Raw genomic sequence first — 27,213 nt, 5'->3', positions numbered from 1 at the left:
CTAAAAAATAATCAAATATCAAGCATTTCTGGCATTTATGGATGGATTTCGTTCAAACTTGGTACATACATTAGAATTACGGGTTCCTGATGCACGTCATTTTATTTTTCAGATCAGACTCAAAATGGATGTCTGGTGGCCATTTTGTTTTAATGAATGGGTTTCCAGACCCATATGTCTGACTTGTTTTGACTGATTATGTTCAAATTTTTAATATTCATTATACATCATGTCACAGATATACGGATATATTGGTTTGACGATCCTTTTCAAAGTGGCCTAATGGTGGCTATTTTTGTGCTAAAAAACTTGTTTTATTTTTTAGATCGGATTCTGAATGTCTTACTAGTGGCCATTTTGTTTTAATGAATGGGCTTCTAAAGCCATATCTCTGACATGCTCTGACTGACTATGTTCAAATTTCATATATTCATTATACATATATTCATAATGGCTGATTTTGTTTTAATTAATGCTGTTCCAGAGCAATATCTCTCAATACTCATTTGACGATCAGATACAAATGTCAATCATTTAAATGTTAAACAATCATCATATTCCTGACATGTTTATATTCCAGCTATATTACTATAAACAAAACTTTATATCTTAAATTTGATAACTAACGGGGACTGTGCCATGCATGGCTTGTTGTTAGTGCTTAGAATGATAATCAATTTCTCTGTCGCAATAATGTTGTTGAACATTTGGTGTTTTACTTTGAAATTCCTCAAAAAGCCTCATTCTAATGTCTATGTACAGTACACATGAAGGGTAAAACCTCAGGTTTACTCTGTTTTCAGATGTCCATTCTATGAAAAAGATGTCAGATTATAATTCATATCGTGTGTAGTTAGTTTTTAGCACTGTTTTGGGCAAAAATTAATGACTAGTTTAAGTTGGATTCACTTGTATCTGAGGATAAAATAAATATCAAGAAATTCTCATTGAAATCTATCACCACTGAATGAATTGTTGATATCACTACTGTAGTTGAAATAGCTAACACTTGTATTTATATTTTGAATAACGCTGAAAAGAAAGTATACTGCCTGCCATATATTCCATTTCCTTGTTGACACCAAAGTCAAAGTACTGGACACTTGTCTGAAAGCAACATTGACTAAATGACTAGCAAATTTGATCGCTAATGCACTGTACTGATGTTCAAACTCTGTGTATGGCAATAGAAACTGAGTTTTTGTAATTACCAAAAAGTACCAGAAAATAAGTAATAAAATAAAATATATTAAAAATTAATAAAGGAAAGCCTGTGAGAAAGTGAGAAAGTTACTTTAATCATTGATGTGTTACACAAGCACATTTATTCAATTTTACAAAATGAAGAGGGACTGTCATGAGTTGTTAATTCTCAAATCCAGTTCTGAAAACTGATCACATTTCATATCACACAGATAATTATTGGCATGCCAAACATGGGTCAACGCAGGGATATCTTAGCAGTCCATGTGAACTCGCTGAATATTGCACAAGATGTCAGCTTGGATATGTTAGCTGAGATTACCCATGGTTATGTAGGAGCTGATTTTGCTGCACTTTGTAGAGAGGCTTCCTTCATGGCGATAGAAAAACTCAATCCACAGTTTGCAAAGGTATGTTTCCTATGTTACTTAACAATTTTTTATAATATCATTTATTATGTACTAGCAACAGGTTAAAATGTGTTAAAAATTGATCTGTGATTCAGGGTGTGACTTAAGGTAGAGATGCAGTTTACCTGACAGGTATTTTAATTAGTTAATTAGGAAACCAAGATGACCTCCCTTGTCCACAAAACTATATTTTTTCGGAAAGCTTATTGTATGAATTTTAAAATTTGGTTAGTATTTTTTTATGATCACTATAGCTTGAAATATGCACAAAAATGTGCCTTTTTGGTCCAAAGTGATTTAAAAAATATTAGCTTCTAAACCATGCTTCTGTTTCCTGTCAAAATTGGTTTATGAGTACATCTGTTTACCATGAAAAAAGTGCCGTCTTGAAAACTGTCTACCAGTTGTCAATTTTGCAGGGCAGCAGCTCAAATTTCACTACTTCAAGTTTATGCATAAATTATAACCCAGGTTAGTTGTCTGTACGATTGTTGTAACACTGTTCAACCAAAAACAATGCCCTGACGGCGTTTTGAAGATAAACACATTGTCAATCATTTGTGAAAATTTCAAAACAAAAGGTCAAAGCGTCTAGGAGCTATTTTTTTTAAATTTCTAGGATGAGCACTAAAAAGAAGCTGAGGTAATTGCTAATTTGCATAACAATTCACTCAGTAAGAAGTTTGCTAATGCTCATAATTAAAATGGCTGTAAGTTCCAAATTTAAATGTATTATCGTTTTGTTAAAAGTTAAATATAGTGCATAATATGGAGATCTCGTCATTTCTTTTTTTCACCATGTTTCTTTTTTATTATCTATGTACAGCCTTGCTAAATCTTGCTAAGCATTCAAAAGAGATAATGTTTGCACCTGTTATCTAAATTGTAAAATCGTTTTTTGAGTATGTTCCACTATTCACAATTTTAACAGTCTATAGCCAAGACTGTTTGGATAATAAGAAGCAAAAAAAAAAATTTCACTCCCAAGTGCCCACGAACCTGCATCTCTACCTTAAGATAGGTTTGTTGGAAAATGCAGATCACATCCAGTTGTCTGGAACTTCCGGGTTTATATATGGTCTGATAACTATGGATAGGTGTAAAAAAATGATCATGTGTATCAATCAGTTGAAATCAGTTGAAATCGAAAAATGAATCAGAGCAAATATCACGAACAAGCAGAATCGCCACAAAGCGAATACTAGGCGTTCACATGAAATAGAATACATGTTTGTTGACTTCAATCTAAGAGAAATTATCTTGGGATTAAATACATCATCTCAAAGCTTATAATGCGGTAGTGCATATTTTGTACCAACATTTGTCTAATGAATTACCTGACACTCAATTTGGCTGTTGTGCTTTTTTAGCTATTATAAATTTTCTGTTTTTCTAAATTTTAGTACTATTTGTTGTATCTTTGTATGCTATTGATGCAGAATGGCAGTGAATTCTAACAAGAACTCATAAGATAAACTTGACGGGCAGCCTTTTTATTTGAACTTCCATGTAGACACTATACTATCTTACACCACTAGATGGCGCTATTACATTCTCAGATACAACATCTCAAAAGATCAGAGCTATAGTAGCAGACAGGCATCTTCCTCATGTTTAAAATCCTAAATTTTTAATTAATTTTAAATATTCCCTATCCCCTATTTGATTCTGATTAGTGTCAAGGTAATAAAGTACATGTGTGTTTCTTTTTAACATCCAAAACAAAATTCATTGGAACATAATACCAAATAATGTCAAAATATTTCATTAAAATGGTTGGTTGTTCTTGACAGGTGGGGTCGGCAGTAGTGGTTACGATGTCTGATTTCAAATCAGCAATGAATCGAATAACTCCATCCGTTCAAAGAGGATCCGATGTGTTCGTTGATTTTAACCCAATATCATGGCAAAATATTGGGGGATTAGAGGAAGTAAAAGCACAGCTAAAACAGGTAAGATTAGTGTAATCATAATCATTTTGTAGCAGTGTCATTGATAACTCAAGATCCACTCATTTTAACTTTGTACATTGTAGATGGTCTGGGATAATTCCTCAGGTATTATTAGTTTTTAGGTTAAAATCAATGAATATTAATGTAATTAGCATAAAATTTAGCCAGATTTTTAGATAGTGTATTTGAGAATAACTTACCATATTTTCTCTATTAGTAGCCCATATGGTTTACAGAGGTGCATGTTTCTTCGGTCACAATAAGTAATATTTTAATGATTCAATGTTCAACAAATGTGATTTTTGGTTTATATGACTTCTATTGGAGATGCGCTTCTAATAGAGAAAATACAGCATTAAATTTCACCTGTGCAGTAATTAAATAATTTTCCTAATAATAATTTTTTTTCAAGATATATATTATGAAAATTGGATTAAATCCACTAGAAGCTCAAATGTACTTATATGTGGTGGATTTTAGTTCCTGTTTTGGGTTTCGTTTGTCTGTCTGTTGTCATCATCCGGACGTCCCTAGACTGATTACGTTTGAAGCTAGTACATAAAAAATCAGAAATAATGCTTTCACTTGCCTGGCAATTTTATTTTATTTCAATGAGAATTTCTTGATATTTATTTTATCCTCAGATACAAGTGGATCCAACTTAAACTAGTCATTAATTTTTGCCCAAAACAGTGCTGAAATACTAACTACACACGTATCACTATAGTTGTAATCTTAGCCAATACTTATATTTACATTGCACAAGCAGTTTTGATTGATTCCTGTTATTACCATCAGGAAATCGCTATTAGTGAGCATTTATCAATATAAAAATTACCTATGTGATTGTTGTTACCATGTTGACAATTGTTGATAATACCATCGGAAATGCGTCCACAAGTTTTGTTATAAACCTAAAAGAAGCCGTGTGAATATTTGATACACCATGTATTTTTGGAATATTTACAATTTTATGAATCTTGACCTTTCAAAAATAACATGTTTTCGAATTTCCAGTCTTTTCAGCGTTATTAAAAACATAAATACAAGTGTTAGCTATAATTTCAACTACAGTAATGATATCAACAATTCATTCAGTGGTGATATATGTGTATTTAGTATACTGTAAAATACTTTATTTTAGCTGGAATTAAATTATGCTGAAATGACTTTTTGGGTGTTTTGTATAGAATATATTCACTGATTTCCGACGAGTTGAATGTAAAATATAGGGAAAAAGGGTATATCCGTTGAATTTTATTTTCACTGAATCATTCCTTCAGCGAAAATAGTGAAAATTAATTCCAAGCGAAAATAAAGTATTTTACAGTACACCTATATGGTTGATGCCACGCTCTGGAAATTTATCATACATTTTGGACTTATTTAACATAATACTAGATGATTCCCAGGGTATTAAGAAACAAACGTAACCTTTGGAAATGCCTTATTTTGAATATAAGTATACAAATTAAAACTTGTTTCTCTATGGATTTTTTATTAAAACATCAGGGGTACCAACAGCTTTCCATAACCTACAATGTAGCAATACAACCTTCAACATTTTGACCTTTGACTCTTTAAATGCCAAAATTTTGTTTTGTCACATTTCATAAAATAAACCAGTATAATTTTATCCTTAATTTTTTTTAAAAACTCTTTAATCAAAACTTGCAGCTAATCGGAAATAAAGCCCATAATATAATAATTCAAAACATCTAAAAGGCTAATCATCTAGGTTCTGATGCATCTTATTTCTACTGTATTTCTGCACTCGGCGGAAGTGGGACTTTACGACTTCATATTTAATTGATTCTCTTACATTATGTTTTGATCGTCATTGGGGTTCCTTAATTGGGCTCAATATGCCACGATAAAATATAACATAAATAACACTACACAGTACCTGTATGCTTTGCCTTGGTGATCAAAGAGCATCCCCAGTGGTTATCTGCTCTACACCAGGATGTGTTAAAATAATTGATTTCCTTGTTTAACCTCCTATCAAGTCTCCTGCCACAAACACACAAGATTAATTAGTGCTTTCTGCTTGTATCCTACAGTAAAGTACAGTCCTTTACAAAAAACTGCAGGAGATACTCTCATTATTGTGTTTCCATGGTGATAATATGTCTTCTGCTTCAATTAATCAAAATAACTCTGCATGGTATATTGTCTGTATGAATCCTGTTAATAAAGAAACAAAAGTTACTATGGATTGTCACCTTGAAAACTAACAAATGCATGCAATGTGTGTCAGGTTTGACATTTAATTTGACACGGTATTCAATGCTAGAATTAATTTGCTTTTAACACATTATAAATTTTAGAAACTGAAATTGACAGTAACCCAAAGTGCACAGAGTAACTACTATTGTACTAAAGCTAGCTGTTACCAAAATGAACATATTAAATATATATTATTTACATATTAATATATGTACTTATTATTATATGTTTGTTTTTTTCGAAACTATAGGTGTCCAACACAATTGAATAATATTACATTTTATTTATTTGTATTAAAACTGTTTGCATGTCTCTAAGTTTATTGTTAAGTAATTACTGCTAATTACTTGCATCCTGCACATAATCTACAGGTAGTCATTGCATGTCTCTAAGTTTATTGTTAAGTAATTAATGCTAATTACTCGCATCCTGCACATAATCTACAGGTAGTCATTGCATGTCTCTAAGTTTATTGTTAAGTAATTAATGCTAATTACTCGCATCCTGCACATAATCTACAGGTAGTCATTGCATGTCTCTAAGTTTATTGTTAAGTAATTAATGCTAATTACTCGCATCCTGCACATAATCTACAGGTAGTCATTGCATGTCTCTAAGTTTATTGTTAAGTAATTAATGGTAATTACTCGCATCCTGCACATAATCTACAGGTAGTCATTGCATGTCTCTAAGTTTATTGTTAAGTAATTAATGCTAATTACTCGAATCCTGCACATAATCTACAGGTAGTCATTGCATGTCTCTAAGTTTATTGTTAAGTAATTAATGCTAATTACTCGCATCCTGCACATAATCATTGCATGTTCATCAGTGTAGCTTTGCACAACCCTGGTAATGAGTAGACTTATTTGCAACCTGAAGTCTTTTTACTCATGTTTGCTCAAACAAAATCTATATTTTTCAAGTTTAGACTTTATCTAAATAATTACTAAGTAATTACCAGTATAGCTGAACAATATCCATAATACATTTCATTCATTTTGCATTGCAGGCAGTTGAGTGGCCAATGAAGCACCCTAAATCATTTATACGACTTGGTATCCATCATCCAAAAGGAGTTCTCTTGTACGGTCCTCCAGGCTGCTGCAAGACAACGTTAGTAAGAGCTGCAGCAACTGCATGCAATGCTGCATTTCTGTCAATCAATGCAGCACAGCTCTACTCCCCCTTTGTGGGTGACTCAGAGAAAACTATAGCACAGGTAATATTTGTATGTCATTTGTATGATGGCTTCTATTTAAATGGTAAATGTTTGCTTTTGATGGAGTCTGCTTGAATTACAGGTTTTTCATCAAGCTCGTCTTTGCGCTCCCGCAATTTTATTCTTGGATGAATTAGATACAATCGTTGGCAAGCGATCAATGGAATCTGGTCATGGAAATAGCGTTCATGAACGTGTCCTTTCTGCTCTGTTGAATGAAATGGACGGAATTGGAACAACACTTCAAGAAAGAAGAGATCCAGAAAAAAGGATGATGGAAGGAGAGTTACATGATAATGTTGGAATTAGTCATGTAAGTAAGCTTACAATACAGGTTTCAGGAGTTGATATTTGGGTACCATCTCTTTAAGTCAAGAGTTCCTATTCAATTTTCGATGGCTACTATTACCATGTTTGACTGACGTGTTTTTCGTTTAATTTTTGGGTGGTTTCCTCCCATTACAATTATTACTAAAAGCTGTAAAAAGCTGTATAATATGTTTTTTCAGGCGGTACTGGATCACATCGACCTCCACCATGTGTCAAACAATACAATCACCTCACTGCATTTGTGTATACTTTATGGTATTTTATGATAACCCCAAAACACTGTGTTCTCATCATATATCATACATTAGGCAAGCAGAAATACAAATAACAAAATCAAATACCAGAATCCAACAACATACATAAACATCCACCATATTTGTATACATCAGTGCCTCAACTTAAATTCTGTTTTGCAATAGATGCTTGCTTTTTTCAAGAACATTGTTATACAAATAAAGTTTTAGTGGACAGGTTCATTATATTTAGGACAGTTAGCATTTCTTCTAGTCTTTTCAACTATTTTCATACTCTTAAAATAAAAGTAACTTCATAAAAAACAAAAATATTTTTGTCTGGGGAAACAGCTTTATTTGTGTTATCAATGTAGAATCAAATATCAGAAAATATATTATACCAGTATATTGATGGTGTTAATCCATTGATTTGATTGGTCCAAACACAAAATTTGCATATGCAATCCATGGTATATTGGCTGATAATGCACGGCTAAACCAAGTGGCCCTGGAACATGAATTGACTACAGGCTTAATACGGAAATACATAAAACCGGTATTATTTGATTTTTAGGGAAATATAGTGGTTGAATTTTAGAAGAATATTGAAAAAAATACTGAATTAAAAACATCTGAAAAGTTATATAACTATAATATTGCTTTTTGTAAATGTTGGGATCCAAGTTGTGAGCGTCGGTCGTTGGGTGATTGTCGTTCGCCACACAAACCTAAACCACCGTCCCTTAACACCATGAGGTGCCTACACGAACGCCAGAACGCTATGTTCTCAGTGTTGTTACTTTGAGATGGATTGCGAACTTCCAACAAAGAAAACATGATCTTTAAGTGCAAGATATAATTGAGGGATTTATTGACATAAAAATGCAAAAAACTATGAGTCACAGGCAAAAATGTATGCCACCAATAACAACCGGTGTTCGGTAGCGGCAGCTGACAAAATTGCAGTGCACCCGGGTAATTGCCATCTGTTTCAAAAAACACGGGACAACGCAGGATTCGACGACGATATATGGTATTGTAATTCTTCACTATGGGTAAATAAATTACATGAGATGATGAAGGTAATTTCGAAAGCTACAGATTTGTGCCGAGTGTTCACCAACCACTGTATTAGTACGACGGCGTGCAAAGTCTTTCGGCCGGAGTTGGGACAAGGCATATCATGTACGTGTCACAAAAACGATGCGAAAATCCGATCTTACACCATCAAACTTACCCCAGAACAACGACAAAACTTGTCAGTCATACTGTCACAAAACTTTGGTTATACCAAAGATATCCAGGTCAGATGTTGAAACTGATGTCGCTGTGCCGGTCGCTGTACATGATACACCGCGTCCCGCCGCGTACCGCTGAACGTCAAATATCCACAGTTACAAGTAGTATGATGAGTCACAAAACCGGTTTATTTCACAACTGTACTTTCAATGGGCAAATTACAGTTCAAATTGTACAAAAACCGGAATGAAAACGTGGAAGATCCGTTGTTTAAATGATCCAAACTGTACACGACCCTGTATTTCAAATCGCGTTGTGCGTCAGTAAAAGGTCAGAAAGGTCAGCCTTTGTTATGCTAATTTGTGTGTTTACGCTGCTCTATTCAACGTGGATATGTTTTTTTTTCATGTGGAATAAAAATTAGTTTGTATTCAATTTGAACTGTGTTGCGCATGTAATTTTTGTATGCATTCAGCATACAACTACATACTATTCTTATAAATATTCATGTTCAAGGGCCATAATCATGATCTTTTAGTAGATGAAAGTAAACTCTTTTTTTACAAGTTTTATCGAATTGTCAATATACTGGTATAATATAATAGTAATAACCCCCGCCGAAGTTGGGTATACCACTTGATATTGCACAATTCACTCCATATATGCACTCGCCTGCGGCTCGTGCATATATGTCGTGAATTGTGCAATATCTCGTGGTATACCCGCCTTCGGCGGGGGTTATTGCTTAAATATAACATAGTTGAATCACCAAATTTAATATTATTTTGAAATTTCAATACACCTCTTTGTACACATGCTGTAATTTATATTTCATCAAGTTCAATTATATGACTTGTCATATGACTTTTATATAATAATATAATATATAATAATATAATAGTTTGTAATTCATGAATAGATTTTCCATATCACTTATGCCATGATCTATGGAACTGTGTCAGTACGATATGTCTTTCATCAAGACATATATTGAATGCTGACATTAATGGCGTATAATGCATCACATGGCACTACCTGACATGTATTAAATAACATGACACAATTCATTAATATCACAGGAATACCACAAAGTTTACAAGAAGGTCTATCGACCGATGCACAATGGAGATTGATTCGACCAAGTACTACCTGAGTGCATACTTTGCGGTATTCTCATGATAACCTTATTATTATTACATCTTTTTTTTGCTTATTAGAGATTATATTCCAAAAACATCTTACACTGTTTGATGGTTTGCATTCAGTGATTGGATTCTATTTTCATCGTGCACTATAATGCTTCTGCATGTAGTGTAAACAGAGGAAGTTTTTAAATGTGATGTCAATAACCCATAGTGCATCAATGTTCATGACATAGTTTACCCCATATAAGGGAAATGTGCTGTTACGCTTTGTAACAATTACTGATACAGCTTTTAAAGAATGGCAAATTATATTGTTTACGATGTTTGATATACCGATATAATAATGACTTATATGAATTCACATGACAGATTTTAAATCAGAACTGCTATTCATAAACTTATGACAGTAAACCTTTAACCTTAATTGATCAAGGCAATATAAAAAGTATATGGGGCTTGCTGGATAAGGGTTAAAAACCAGACGATAAATTATAACAATACACCTTTGAAGACAAGACAATAAATTATAACAATACACACAATATATTATGGCAGTAAACCTCTTTAAGACCAGAGACAAATAAATTGTTACATTTAAAAACTAGACAATAAATTGTGTTAGTACAAGTTCCGAGACTCAACAATAGTTATGATATACATGTAGGTACACCTTTAAAGATTATACATGCATTGAATCATGGTTGTACATTTCTGAGCACACTGCAGTACATGTTCCCAGACATGCCAGTTATAATCTGAATTAAATGTTTGCATTATGTCCTATCCATTTCAAATTACTACAACATTATTGAGACATTGAGACAGAACTATACAGAACTCCTTTTTTGTCAGATTACTTGCTTCTGTATCACTGTAAAGTTTATTTTTTATTTTTCTGAACAGATGGAACATTATGAGATAACTGACAATAATGTGTTGGTGGTAGGTGCAACTAACAGACCTGATTTACTGGACAGTGCTTTACTTAGACCAGGTCGAATGGATCGCATAATTTATGTACCTCCCCCCGATAGTCAGGTAGGATAGTAGAGCATTTCTGATTGGCTGATGGAAAGCCATGAACTAATCATTAATCATTTTAAACCAACAGTGTTTTCAGTGTACAAATAATTTATTTACTCTTATTAGCCAAGGCATTCTGTTGCTTCATTGTTAGTCTCCTTCGGATGAAATATTGTCACCATTGTCTTGGCTGAAACAATAGACATGGGACCCAGAAAAGAAAATATTTGTGTTTCTGAATATCAAGATCAACTTCTGTCTGTAAAGCATGTGTCAATCAGCATCTGAATCTCAGACATGGCTAAACTGATAAATGTCAAACTTGTCTCTTATTTGCATCCGCATTTTATTTTGCAACCCAATTAGAGATGGTTGAGTGGCAAAATCAAGTATTTTTACCATCCTGAAACCAGATCTTGGTCATGCATGGGCAGATTTCTTTCAAACTTGGTTTATACATTGAACATAATGCAGTTTGAGTTATTTTCCAGTTCAGATTCAAAATTGCTGACTGGCAGCCATTTTTTTAATGAATGCTCTCCTTGACCAATTTCTTTGTCATGCTTTGACTAATCATATCTTATACATCATGTCAGATACGTGCACTGCCATTCGTTTAATCATCCAATTGAAGATGGCCACAATTCCACAATTGGGTGTTGGTCTTGCATGGACAGATTTAATTCAATCTTACTATATACTTTGAAAATAATGGGACTTCGATCCACATTATTTTATTTTAAAATCGATGGCTGCTGGCCATTTTAGTTCCCACTGGAGGAAGACAGAAACAGGGACTTGAGTTTTGAATGTTCGTGCATTTGTCTATCATCACTTCATGAATCATTCTCCAAGCATCTACTGAACGTGGTGAATCAGTCTCTGCCCCAGGCCAATTTGAATATTCTTGTATTCTTAAACGCATGCATATGGTGAACACTTGAACATCTATAGTGATACTCAAAAACTCCAAATAACCTCACTTAACTAGGAAACGTTTGTTTTTCTTCATTTTCTGCGATTTATTGGGATTGTTCACACAATTCTCGTGCTGAACGTTCCATTGAAAGCACTGGTACGGCTCCTCTATGTCATTATACTCAAGAGCGGGCCTACTTTTTTGTGTTTGGCAGTGTTTCCATGGCTATTTATTAAATTTGCTGAATTTTGGCTTGAAGAAATGTTTTTATATGAAAAACAAAACGATGAGTACCGGGGGTAATATATCATATTTGAATTAAAACATGTACTCTCTCAGATTGAGATGTAAAATATAACCTTGGGCAGAGGTTGATTGTGGACTCTCAACCACCACCAACAAGTCAAGGCTTTCAGAATGTTTCAGAACATGCCAGGGGTGACTTAGTTAGTCCCCGTTCAGATGCAGTCCGAAAACGGGGACTTATGGATCGACCTCTATGCGTTCATGCGTCAGTGTGTCTGTGCATGCATTCGCTCGGACCTGTATCTTGGACATGTCTGGATCAATTACATTCAAACTTACACATACATAATATTATACATATGCACATCAATTTGTTTCACAGTCTGATTTAAGATGGCCAAATTGCGGCCATTTTTGTACTGAAAAATCCTCAAGATCAAGCATTTCTCGACTGTTTACAGATGGATTTTGTTCAAACTTGGTATATACATTGTTCGCTATATGACCTTGATGCATGCCATTTAGTTTTTTAGATAAGATTCAAAATGGCTGACTGGTGGCCATTTTGTTTTAATGAAATTGACTCTGATATGCTTTGGCTGATGTTCAAATTTTTCAATTAATGCTGCTCCAGAGCAATATCTCTCAAAGTACTTGTACTATATTACTATAAATAAAACTATATAACTTGACAAGATTTGATAACTACCAAGGACTGTACCATGCATGGCTTAAAGTTAGCATAATGACAAAAGTAATAATGAGTTACATTTTCTTTTGTAAATTTTTTATTTGGCTGACCTTTGACTGATTCAACATTTGAACATGTTATCAGCCATTTCTCAGATCTGCTTCCACAGATTTCATTGAAACTGTTATTGACATTACTCATATTTTGTGAATCAATTCAAAATGGCCGGCTGGCAGCCATTCTGTTTTTTTTACTCATTTCTCAAATATTTTTATTAATTTTGTTCGAATTTACTCCAAAGACATTGTAATGTTTGTTTTCATTTATTTTGGATTACATTGAAATTGAGCTGACAGACATTCATTTTTGTTGCAAAAATTACGTTAAACTTTATTGACTTGCATTCAGTACAAATAAAAATGGGTAACTCATTTTACACATTTCAAAAATACAAACGAAAAATCAAATTTTCAAAAAAATCTAAATAAAAAAACAGTTTTCAAGTTCAAGTTAGAAAATAAAAAAATAAAAAAAAACAGATTAAATAAAAAAAAATTTCTGAGCTGGCTTGCATAATTGATTCCATTGAACATGCATGCATGACATTTCACTCTACTTGTTAACAGTACAAAGTATATAATACACCAATGAACCTGTACACAATTGTTTATTTCAGACTAGACATCAAATTCTTCGGGTTCATACACGTCATTCCCCATTAGCAACTGATGTCAATCTACAAGAAATTTCTGCGAAAACAGAATTGTACTCTGGGGCAGACTTGGAGAATCTATGTAGAGAGGTAATGGCCCTTCAAAACTCATTATCAACTGTTACTGTGTTATCATAAGAAACAGTTACATCAGTGTTTGCTATGTTTGATAATTACACTGATGTGGATACCCCTCTTCCAAAAATTTTAAACTTCACCTTTTGTAATGATTAGTCTGGGTGTCTGTCTGCTCATCCACCCACCCGTTGTCTGTCTGTGAATGTAATTGAAATACTTCAGTATGAATGTTATTGAGGTGCTTCTATGAATGTAATTGAAATACTTCAGTATGAATGCTATTGAGTTTCTTCTATGAATGTAATTGAAATACTTCAGTATGAATGCTATTGAGTTTCTTCTGTGAATGTAATTGAAATACTTCTGTATGAACGCTATTGAGTTACTTCTGTGAATGTAATTGAAATACTTCTGTATGAATGTGATTGAGTTACTTCTGTGAATGTAATTGAAATACTTCTGTATGAATGCTATTGAGTTACTTTTGTGAATGTAATTGAAATACTTCTGTATGAATGCTATTGAGTTACTTCTGTGAATGTAATTGAAATACTTCTGTATGAATGCTATTGAGTTATGTGAATGTAATTGAAATACTTCTGTATGAATGTGATTGAGTTACTTCTGTGAATGTAATTGAAATACTTCTGTATGAATGTAATTGAGTTACTTCTGTGAATGTAATTGAAATACTTCTGTATGAATACTATTGAGTTACTTCTGTGAATGTAATTGAAATACTTCTGTATGAATGCTATTGAGTTACTTCTGTGAATGTAATTGAAATACTTCTGTATGAATGCTATTGAGGTACTTCTGTGAATGTAATTGAATAACTTCTGTGAATGTAGTTGAAATACTTTTTTATGAATGCTATTGAAGTACTTCTGTGAATGTGTGAATGTAATTGAAATGCTTCTGTATGAATGTAATTGAAATGCTTCTGTATGAATGCTATTGAGTTATATGAATGTAATTAAAATACTTCTGTATAAATGCTATTGAGGTACTTCTGTGAATGTAATTGAATTACTTCTGTGAATGTAATTGAATTAATTCTGTATGAATGTAATTGAAATACTTCTGTATGAATGTAACCAAAATACATCTGTATGAATGTAATTTAAATACTTCTTTATGAATGCTATTGAGTTACTTCTGTGAATGTAATTGAAATACTTCCGTATGAATGCTATTGAGTTACTTCTGTGAATGTAGTTGAAATACATCTGTATGAATGCTATTGAGTTATGTGAATGGAATTGAAATACTTCTGTATGAATGCTATTGAGTTACTTCTGTGAATGGAATTGAAATACTTCTGTATGAATGCTATTGAGTTATGTGAATGTAATTGAAATGCTTCTGTATGAATGTAATTGAAATACTTTTTTATGAATGCTATTGAAGTACTTCTGTGAATGTAATTGAAATACTTCTGTATGAATGCGATTGAGTTATGTGAATGTATTTGAAATACTTCTGCATGAATGCTATTGAGGTACTTCTGTGAATGTAATTGAATTACTTCTGTGAATGTAATTGAATTAATTCTGTGTGAATGTAATTGAAATGCTTCTGTATGAATGTAATTGAAATGCTTCTGTATGAATGCTATTGAGATGCTTCTGTATGAATGCTATTGAGTTATATGAATGTAATTAAAATACTTCTGTATAAATGCTATTGAGGTACTTCTGTGAATGTAATTGAATTGCTTCTGTGAATGTAATTGAATTAATTCTGTATGAATGTAATTGAAATACTTCTGAATGAATGTAATCAAAATACATCTGTATGAATGTAATTTAAATACTTCTTTATGAATGCTATTGAGTTACTTCTGTGAATGTAATTGAAATACTTCTGTATGAATGCTATTGAGTTACTTCTGTGAATGTAGTTGAAATACATCTGTATGAATGCTATTGAGTTATGTGAATGGAATTGAAATACTTCTGTATGAATGCTATTGAGTTACTTCTGTGAATGGAATTGAAATACTTCTGTATGAAGGCTATTGAGTTATATGAATGTAATTGAAATACTTCTGTATGAAGGCTATTGAGTTATGTGAATGCAATTGAAATGTTTCTGTATGAATGCTATTGAGTTATGTGAATGTAATTGAAATGCTTCTGTATGAATGCTATTGAGTTCTGTGAATGTAATTGAAATGCTTCTGTATGATTGTAATTGAAATACTTTTTTATGAATGCTATTGAAGTACTTCTGTGAATGTAATTGAAATACTTCTGTGAATGTAAATGAATTAATTTTGTATGAATGTAAATGAAATACTTCTGTATGAATGTGATCAAAATACTTCTGTGTGAATGTAATTGAAATACTTCTTTATGAATGCTATTGAGTTACTTCTGTTAATGTAATTGAAATACTTCTGTATGATTGCTATTGAGTTACTTCTGTGAATATAATTGAAATACTTCTGTGTGGATGGCTATTGAGTTATGTGAATGTAATTCAAATGCTTCTGTATGCATGCTATTGAGTTATGTGAATGTAATTGAAATGCTTCTGTATGAATGCTATTGAGTTTTGTGAATGTAATTGAAATACTTCTGTATGAATGCTATTGAGTTATGTGAATGTAATTGAAATACTTCTGTATGAATGCTATTGAGTTATGTGAATGTAATTGAAATGCTTCTGTATGATTGCTACTGAGTTATGTGAATGTAATTGAAATACTTCTGTATGAATGCGATTGAGTTATGTGAATGTAATCGAAATACTTCCATATGAATGCTATTGAGTTATGTGAATGTAATTGAAATACTTCTGTATGAATGCTATTGGGTTATGTGAATGTAATTGAAATACTTCTGTATGAATGCTATTGAGTTATGTGAATGTAATTGAAATACTTCTGTATGAATGCGATTGAGTTATGTGAATGTAATTGAAATAATTCTGTATGAATGCTATTGAGTTACTTCTGTGAATGCAATTGAAATACTTCTGTATACATGCGATTGAGTTATGTGAATGTAATTGAAATGCTTCTGTATGATTGCTACTGAGTTATGTGAATGTAATTGAAATACTTCTGTATGAATGCGATTGAGTTATGTGAATGTAATCGAAATACTTCTGTATGAATGCTATTGAGTTATGTGAATGTAATTGAAATACTTCTGTATGAATGCTATTGAGTTATGTGAATGTAATTGAAATACTTCTGAATGAATGCTATTGAGTTATGTGAATGTAATTGAAATACTTCTGTATGAATGCTATTGAGTTATGTGAATGTAATTGAAATAATTCTGTATGAATGCTATTGAGTTATGTGAATGTAATTGAAATACTTCTGTATGAATGCGATTGAGTTATGTGAATGTAATCGAAATACTTCCGTATGAATGCTATTGAGTTATGTGAATGTAATTGAAATACTTCTGTATGAATGCTATTGAGTTATGTGAATGTAATTGAAATACTTCTGTATGAATGCTATTGAGTTATGTGAATGTAATTGAAATACTTCTGTATGAATGCGATTGAGTTATGTGAATGTAATTGAAATAATTCTGTATGAATGCTATTGAGTTACTTCTGTGAATGCAATTGAAATACTTCTGTATAAATGCGATTGAGTTATGTGAATGTAATTGAAATACTTCTGTATGAATGCTATTGAGTTACTTCTGTGAATGTAATTGAAATACTTCTGTATGAATGCTATTGAGTTACTTCTGTGAATGGAATTGAAATACTTCTGTATGAAGGCTATTGAGTTATGTGAATGCAATTGAAATGTTTCTGTATGAATGCTATTGAGTTATGTGAATGTAATTGAAATGCTTCTGTATGAATGCTATTGAGTTATATGAATGTAATTGAAATACTTCTGTATGAAGGCTATTGAGTTATGTGAATGCAATTGAAATGTTTCTGTATGAATGCTATTGAGTTATGTGAATGTAATTGAAATGCTTCTGTATGAATGCTATTGAGTTATGTGAATGTAATTGAAATGCTTCTGTATGATTGTAATTGAAATACTTTTTTATGAATGCTATTGAAGTACTTCTGTGAATGTAATTGAAATACTTCTGTGAATGTAAATGAATTAATTTTGTATGAATGTAAATGAAATACTTCTGTATGAATGTGATCAAAATACTTCTGTGTGAATGTAATTGAAATACTTCTTTATGAATGCTATTGAGTTACTTCTGTTAATGTAATTGAAATACTTCTGTATGATTGCTATTGAGTTACTTCTGTGAATATAATTGAAATACTTCTGTATGGATGGCTATTGAGTTATGTGAATGTAATTCAAATGCTTCTGTATGCATGCTATTGAGTTATGTGAATGTAATTGAAATGCTTCTGTATGAATGCTATTGAGTTTTGTGAATGTAATTGAAATACTTCTGTATGAATGCTATTGAGTTATGTGAATGTAATTGAAATACTTCTGTATGAATGCTATTGAGTTATGTGAATGTAATTGAAATGCTTCTGTATGATTGCTACTGAGTTATGTGAATGTAATTGAAATACTTCTGTATGAATGCGATTGAGTTATGTGAATGTAATCGAAATACTTCCGTGTGAATGCTATTGAGTTATGTGAATGTAATTGAAATACTTCTGTATGAATGCTATTGAGTTATGTGAATGTAATTGAAATACTTCTGTATGAATGCTATTGAGTTATGTGAATGTAATTGAAATACTTCTGTATGAATGCGATTGAGTTATGTGAATGTAATTGAAATAATTCTGTATGAATGCTATTGAGTTACTTCTGTGAATGCAATTGAAATACTTCTGTATACATGCGATTGAGTTATGTGAATGTAATTGAAATGCTTCTGTATGATTGCTACTGAGTTATGTGAATGTAATTGAAATACTTCTGTATGAATGCGATTGAGTTATGTGAATGTAATCGAAATACTTCTGTATGAATGCTATTGAGTTATGTGAATGTAATTGAAATACTTCTGTATGAATGCTATTGAGTTATGTGAATGTAATTGAAATACTTCTGTATGAATGCTATTGAGGTACTTCTGTGAATGTAATTGAATAACTTCTGTGAATGTAGTTGAAATACTTTTTTATGAATGCTATTGAAGTACTTCTGTGAATGTGTGAATGTAATTGAAATGCTTCTGTATGAATGTAATTGAAATGCTTCTGTATGAATGCTATTGAGTTATATGAATGTAATTAAAATACTTCTGTATAAATGCTATTGAGGTACTTCTGTGAATGTAATTGAATTACTTCTGTGAATGTAATTGAATTAATTCTGTATGAATGTAATTGAAATACTTCTGTATGAATGTAACCAAAATACATCTGTATGAATGTAATTTAAATACTTCTTTATGAACGCTATTGAGTTACTTCTGTGAATGTAATTGAAATACTTCCGTATGAATGCTATTGAGTTACTTCTGTGAATGTAGTTGAAATACATCTGTATGAATGCTATTGAGTTATGTGAATGGAATTGAAATACTTCTGTACGAATGCTATTGAGTTACTTCTGTGAATGGAATTGAAATACTTCTGTATGAATGCTATTGAGTTATGTGAATGTAATTGAAATGCTTCTGTATGAATGTAATTGAAATACTTTTTTATGAATGCTATTGAAGTACTTCTGTGAATGTAATTGAAATACTTCTGTATGAATGCGATTGAGTTATGTGAATGTATTTGAAATACTTCTGCATGAATGCTATTGAGGTACTTCTGTGAATGTAATTGAATTACTTCTGTGAATGTAATTGAATTAATTCTGTGTGAATGTAATTGAAATGCTTCTGTATGAATGTAATTGAAATGCTTCTGTATGAATGCTATTGAGTTATATGAATGTAATTAAAATACTTCTGTATAAATGCTATTGAGGTACTTCTGTGAATGTAATTGAATTGCTTCTGTGAATGTAATTGAATTAATTCTGTATGAATGTAATTGAAATACTTCTGAATGAATGTAATCAAAATACATCTGTATGAATGTAATTTAAATACTTCTTTATGAATGCTATTGAGTTACTTCTGTGAATGTAATTGAAATACTTCTGTATGAATGCTATTGAGTTACTTCTGTGAATGTAGTTGAAATACATCTGTATGAATGCTATTGAGTTATGTGAATGGAATTGAAATACTTCTGTATGAATGCTATTGAGTTACTTCTGTGAATGGAATTGAAATACTTCTGTATGAAGGCTATTGAGTTATATGAATGTAATTGAAATACTTCTGTATGAAGGCTATTGAGTTATGTGAATGCAATTGAAATGTTTCTGTATGAATGCTATTGAGTTATGTGAATGTAATTGAAATGCTTCTGTATGAATGCTATTGAGTTATGTGAATGTAATTGAAATGCTTCTGTATGATTGTAATTGAAATACTTTTTTATGAATGCTATTGAAGTACTTCTGTGAATGTAATTGAAATACTTCTGTGAATGTAAATGAATTAATTTTGTATGAATGTAAATGAAATACTTCTGTATGAATGTGATCAAAATACTTCTGTGTGAATGTAATTGAAATACTTCTTTATGAATGCTATTGAGTTACTTCTGTTAATGTAATTGAAATACTTCTGTATGATTGCTATTGAGTTACTTCTGTGAATATAATTGAAATACTTCTGTGTGGATGGCTATTGAGTTATGTGAATGTAATTCAAATGCTTCTGTATGCATGCTATTGAGTTATGTGAATGTAATTGAAATGCTTCTGTATGAATGCTATTGAGTTTTGTGAATGTAATTGAAATACTTCTGTATGAATGCTATTGAGTTATGTGAATGTAATTGAAATACTTCTGTATGAATGCTATTGAGTTATGTGAATGTAATTGAAATGCTTCTGTATGATTGCTACTGAGTTATGTGAATGTAATTGAAATACTTCTGTATGAATGCGATTGAGTTATGTGAATGTAATCGAAATACTTCCATATGAATGCTATTGAGTTATGTGAATGTAATTGAAATACTTCTGTATGAATGCTATTGGGTTATGTGAATGTAATTGAAATACTTCTGTATGAATGCTATTGAGTTATGTGAATGTAATTGAAATACTTCTGTATGAATGCGATTGAGTTATGTGAATGTAATTGAAATAATTCTGTATGAATGCTATTGAGTTACTTCTGTGAATGCAATTGAAATACTTCTGTATACATGCGATTGAGTTATGTGAATGTAATTGAAATGCTTCTGTATGATTGCTACTGAGTTATGTGAATGTAATTGAAATACTTCTGTATGAATGCGATTGAGTTATGTGAATGTAATCGAAATACTTCTGTATGAATGCTATTGAGTTATGTGAATGTAATTGAAATACTTCTGTATGAATGCTATTGAGTTATGTGAATGTAATTGAAATACTTCTGAATGAATGCTATTGAGTTATGTGAATGTAATTGAAATACTTCTGTATGAATGCTATTGAGTTATGTGAATGTAATTGAAATAATTCTGTATGAATGCTATTGAGTTATGTGAATGTAATTGAAATACTTCTGTATGAATGCGATTGAGTTATGTGAATGTAATCGAAATACTTCCGTATGAATGCTATTGAGTTATGTGAATGTAATTGAAATACTTCTGTATGAATGCTATTGAGTTATGTGAATGTAATTGAAATACTTCTGTATGAATGCTATTGAGTTATGTGAATGTAATTGAAATACTTCTGTATGAATGCGATTGAGTTATGTGAATGTAATTGAAATAATTCTGTATGAATGCTATTGAGTTACTTCTGTGAATGCAATTGAAATACTTCTGTATAAATGCGATTGAGTTATGTGAATGTAATTGAAATACTTCTGTATGAATGCTATTGAGTTACTTCTGTGAATGTAATTGAAATACTTCTGTATGAATGCTATTGAGTTACTTCTGTGAATGGAATTGAAATACTTCTGTATGAAGGCTATTGAGTTATGTGAATGCAATTGAAATGTTTCTGTATGAATGCTATTGAGTTATGTGAATGTAATTGAAATGCTTCTGTATGAATGCTATTGAGTTATATGAATGTAATTGAAATACTTCTGTATGAAGGCTATTGAGTTATGTGAATGCAATTGAAATGTTTCTGTATGAATGCTATTGAGTTATGTGAATGTAATTGAAATGCTTCTGTATGAATGCTATTGAGTTATGTGAATGTAATTGAAATGCTTCTGTATGATTGTAATTGAAATACTTTTTTATGAATGCTATTGAAGTACTTCTGTGAATGTAATTGAAATACTTCTGTGAATGTAAATGAATTAATTTTGTATGAATGTAAATGAAATACTTCTGTATGAATGTGATCAAAATACTTCTGTGTGAATGTAATTGAAATACTTCTTTATGAATGCTATTGAGTTACTTCTGTTAATGTAATTGAAATACTTCTGTATGATTGCTATTGAGTTACTTCTGTGAATATAATTGAAATACTTCTGTATGGATGGCTATTGAGTTATGTGAATGTAATTCAAATGCTTCTGTATGCATGCTATTGAGTTATGTGAATGTAATTGAAATGCTTCTGTATGAATGCTATTGAGTTTTGTGAATGTAATTGAAATACTTCTGTATGAATGCTATTGAGTTATGTGAATGTAATTGAAATACTTCTGTATGAATGCTATTGAGTTATGTGAATGTAATTGAAATGCTTCTGTATGATTGCTACTGAGTTATGTGAATGTAATTGAAATACTTCTGTATGAATGCGATTGAGTTATGTGAATGTAATCGAAATACTTCCGTGTGAATGCTATTGAGTTATGTGAATGTAATTGAAATACTTCTGTATGAATGCTATTGAGTTATGTGAATGTAATTGAAATACTTCTGTATGAATGCTATTGAGTTATGTGAATGTAATTGAAATACTTCTGTATGAATGCGATTGAGTTATGTGAATGTAATTGAAATAATTCTGTATGAATGCTATTGAGTTACTTCTGTGAATGCAATTGAAATACTTCTGTATACATGCGATTGAGTTATGTGAATGTAATTGAAATACTTCTGTATGAATGCGATTGAGTTATGTGAATGTAATCGAAATACTTCCGTATGAATGCTATTGAGTTATGTGAATGTAATTGAAATACTTCTGTATGAATGCTATTGAGTTATGTGAATGTAATTGAAATACTTCTGTATGAATGCTATTGAGTTATGTGAATGTAATTGAAATACTTCTGTATGAATGCGATTGAGTTATGTGAATGTAATTGAAATAATTCTGTATGAATGCTATTGAGTTACTTCTGTGAATGCAATTGAAATACTTCTGTATAAATGCGATTGAGTTATGTGAATGTAATTGAAATACTTCTGTATGAATGCTATTGAGTTACTTCTGTGAATGTAATTGAAATACTTCTGTATGAATGCTATTGAGTTACTTCTGTGAATGGAATTGAAATACTTCTGTATGAAGGCTATTGAGTTATGTGAATGCAATTGAAATGTTTCTGTATGAATGCTATTGAGTTATGTGAATGTAATTGAAATGCTTCTGTATGAATGCTATTGAGTTATATGAATGTAATTGAAATACTTCTGTATGAAGGCTATTGAGTTATGTGAATGCAATTGAAATGTTTCTGTATGAATGCTATTGAGTTATGTGAATGTAATTGAAATGCTTCTGTATGAATGCTATTGAGTTATGTGAATGTAATTGAAATGCTTCTGTATGATTGTAATTGAAATACTTTTTTATGAATGCTATTGAAGTACTTCTGTGAATGTAATTGAAATACTTCTGTGAATGTAAATGAATTAATTTTGTATGAATGTAAATGAAATACTTCTGTATGAATGTGATCAAAATACTTCTGTGTGAATGTAATTGAAATACTTCTTTATGAATGCTATTGAGTTACTTCTGTTAATGTAATTGAAATACTTCTGTATGATTGCTATTGAGTTACTTCTGTGAATATAATTGAAATACTTCTGTATGGATGGCTATTGAGTTATGTGAATGTAATTCAAATGCTTCTGTATGCATGCTATTGAGTTATGTGAATGTAATTGAAATGCTTCTGTATGAATGCTATTGAGTTTTGTGAATGTAATTGAAATACTTCTGTATGAATGCTATTGAGTTATGTGAATGTAATTGAAATACTTCTGTATGAATGCTATTGAGTTATGTGAATGTAATTGAAATGCTTCTGTATGATTGCTACTGAGTTATGTGAATGTAATTGAAATACTTCTGTATGAATGCGATTGAGTTATGTGAATGTAATCGAAATACTTCCGTGTGAATGCTATTGAGTTATGTGAATGTAATTGAAATACTTCTGTATGAATGCTATTGAGTTATGTGAATGTAATTGAAATACTTCTGTATGAATGCTATTGAGTTATGTGAATGTAATTGAAATACTTCTGTATGAATGCGATTGAGTTATGTGAATGTAATTGAAATAATTCTGTATGAATGCTATTGAGTTACTTCTGTGAATGCAATTGAAATACTTCTGTATACATGCGATTGAGTTATGTGAATGTAATTGAAATGCTTCTGTATGATTGCTACTGAGTTATGTGAATGTAATTGAAATACTTCTGTATGAATGCGATTGAGTTATGTGAATGTAATCGAAATACTTCTGTATGAATGCTATTGAGTTATGTGAATGTAATTGAAATACTTCTGTATGAATGCTATTGAGTTATGTGAATGTAATTGAAATACTTCTGTATGAATGCTATTGAGTTGTGTGAATGTAATTGAAATACTTCTGTATGAATGCTATTGAGTTATGTGAATGTAATTGAAATAATTCTGTATGAATGCTATTGAGTTACTTCTGTGAATGCAATTGAAATACTTCTGTATACATGCGATTGAGTTATGTGAATGTAATTGAAATACTTCTGTATGAATGCGATTGAGTTATGTGAATGTAATCGAAATACTTCCGTATGAATGCTATTGAGTTATGTGAATGTAATTGAAATACTTCTGTATGAATGCTATTGAGTTATGTGAATGTAATTGAAATACTTCTGTATGAATGCTATTGAGTTATGTGAATGTAATTGAAATACTTCTGTATGAATGCGATTGAGTTATGTGAATGTAATTGAAATAATTCTGTATGAATGCTATTGAGTTACTTCTGTGAATGCAATTGAAATACTTCTGTATAAATGCGATTGAGTTATGTGAATGTAATTGAAATACTTCTGTATGAATGCTATTGAGTTACTTCTGTGAATGTAATGGAAATACTTCTGTATGAATGCTATTGAAGTACTCCTGAATTTAAAGTTCTTCATACGAATGATATCAAAGTGCTAAATAATGTTTCATATTTTAAGAGTAGTAGTTCAGTACTTCACAGCAGGCTTATGTGTCTAAACTACTATTTTGATTTCATTTCAGGCTGCATTGGTTGCTCTACAAGAAAATGGTTTAGATGCTGCTGAAGTAAGACACTGTCATTTTGTGTCTGCATTATTAGACAGTAGTGCATCATTCACTCGGAAACAGCTAAACAAATATGCTGATCTATTGAAATATTGAAAATGTCATAGACAATATTAAATAATAAATAATCCTGTGATTATACCTTATATATTATTTTCTTATTAAACACTACACAAAATGTAAAAATGTAAATGTAAAAAAAGCATGAACACATCATATAACACAACAAAATAGTATCACTACACAACAATCCTCAAATTTACATTTGAAAACATAGTATCACTTATAATATCCTGTATTATTACGTTAGGGTACAGATTTAGGTTTGCAATCTCCATATAAATACTATATCGTACAGGTTTACAATCTTCATATCAATAGTTTATGGAACAGGTTTACAATCTTCATAAAATATTGTACAGGTTTACAATCTCCATATAAATACTGTATGGAACAGGTTTACAATCTTCATATAAATAGTTTATGGAACAGGTATACAATCTTCATATAAATACTGTATGGAACAGGTATACAATCTTCATATAAATACTATATTGTACATGTTTACAATCTCCATATAAATACTATATCGTATAGGTTTACAATCTTCATATAAATACTATATGGCACAGGTATACAATCTTCATATAAATACTGTGTGGAACAGGTATACAATCTTCATATAAATACTATATTGTATAGGTTTACAAACTTCATATAAATGCTATATTGTATAGGTTTACAATCTTCATATATATACTATATGGAACAGGCTTTCAATCTTCATATAAATACTATATGGAACAGGTTTACAATCTTCATATAAATAGTTTATGGGACAGGTATACAATCTTCATATAAATAGTTTATGGAACAGGTATACAATCTTCATATAAATACTGTATGGAACAGGTTTACAATCTTCATATAGTTTATGGAACAGGTATACAATCTTCATATAAATACTGTATGGAACAGGTATACAATCTTCATATAAATACTATATTGTACATGTTTACAATCTCCATATAAATACTATATCGTATAGGTTTACAATCTTCATATAAATACTATATGGCACAGGTATACAATCTTCATATAAATACTATATGGCACAGGTTTACAATCTTCATATAAATACTTTGTGGAACAGGTATACAATCTTCATATAAATACTATATTGTATAGGTTTACAAACTTCATATAAATGCTATATTGTATAGGTTTACAATCTTCATATATATACTATATGGAACAGGCTTTCAATCTTCATATAAATACTATATGGGACAGGTTTTCAATCTTCATATAAATAGTTTATGGGACAGGTATACAATCTTCATATAAATACTATATCGTATAGGTTTACAATCTTACAAATAGTTTATGGAATAGCTTTACAATCTTCATATAAATACTGTATGGAACAGGTTTTCAATCTTCATATAAATACTATAGCGTATAGGTTTACAATCTTATAAATACTATATGGCACAGGTATACAATCTTCATATAAATACTGTATGGAACAGGTTTTCAATCTTCATATAAATGCTATATTGTACATGTTTACAATCTCCATATAAATACTATATCGTATAGGTTTACAATCTTATAAATACTATATGGCACAGGTATACAATCTTCATATAAATACTGTATGGAATAGGTATACAATCTTCATATAAATACTATATTGTACATGTTTACAATCTCCATATAAATACTATATCGTATAGGTTCACAATCTTCATATAAATACTATATGGCACAGGTATACAATCTTCATATAAATACTGTATGGAACAGGTATACAATCTTCATATAAATACTATATTGTATAGGTTTACAATCTTCATATAAATACTATATCGTATAGGTTTACAATCTTCGTATAAATAGTTTATGGAACAGGTTTACAATCTTCATATAAATACTATATGGAACAGGTTTTCAATCTTCATATAAATACTATATCGTATAGGTTTACAATCTTCATATAAATACTATATGGAACAGGTTTTCAATCTTCATATAAATACTATATGGAACAGGTTTACAATCTTCGTATAAATACTATATTGTACATGTTT

The 27,213-nt window shown here is 30.9% G+C and overlaps 1 protein-coding gene across 1 annotated transcript in view; it reads left to right on the top strand.

Moving 5' to 3' along the window:
* The window catches only part of LOC102808804 (ATPase family gene 2 protein homolog B-like), a 28,912-nt gene extending 3,646 nt beyond the window's left edge, over positions 1–25,266 (top strand). The window contains exons 3-9 of the mRNA XM_085507201.1: positions 1,416–1,613; positions 3,407–3,565; positions 6,807–7,016; positions 7,099–7,329; positions 10,867–11,001; positions 13,519–13,644; positions 25,076–25,266. Coding sequence (XP_085363327.1) covers positions 1,416–1,613; positions 3,407–3,565; positions 6,807–7,016; positions 7,099–7,329; positions 10,867–11,001; positions 13,519–13,644; positions 25,076–25,216 — 1,200 coding nt within the window. The 3' untranslated portion in view covers positions 25,217–25,266. The remainder of the gene's footprint in view (positions 1–1,415; positions 1,614–3,406; positions 3,566–6,806; positions 7,017–7,098; positions 7,330–10,866; positions 11,002–13,518; positions 13,645–25,075) is intronic.
* Positions 25,267–27,213: the final 1,947 nt, after the last annotated feature.

The sequence above is a fragment of the Saccoglossus kowalevskii genome, chromosome 13, assembly GCF_978046115.1.
Source record: "Saccoglossus kowalevskii chromosome 13, keSacKowa6.1, whole genome shotgun sequence".
NCBI lineage: Eukaryota > Metazoa > Hemichordata > Enteropneusta > Harrimaniidae > Saccoglossus > Saccoglossus kowalevskii.
This window is presented reverse-complemented; position numbering and strand designations above follow the sequence as displayed.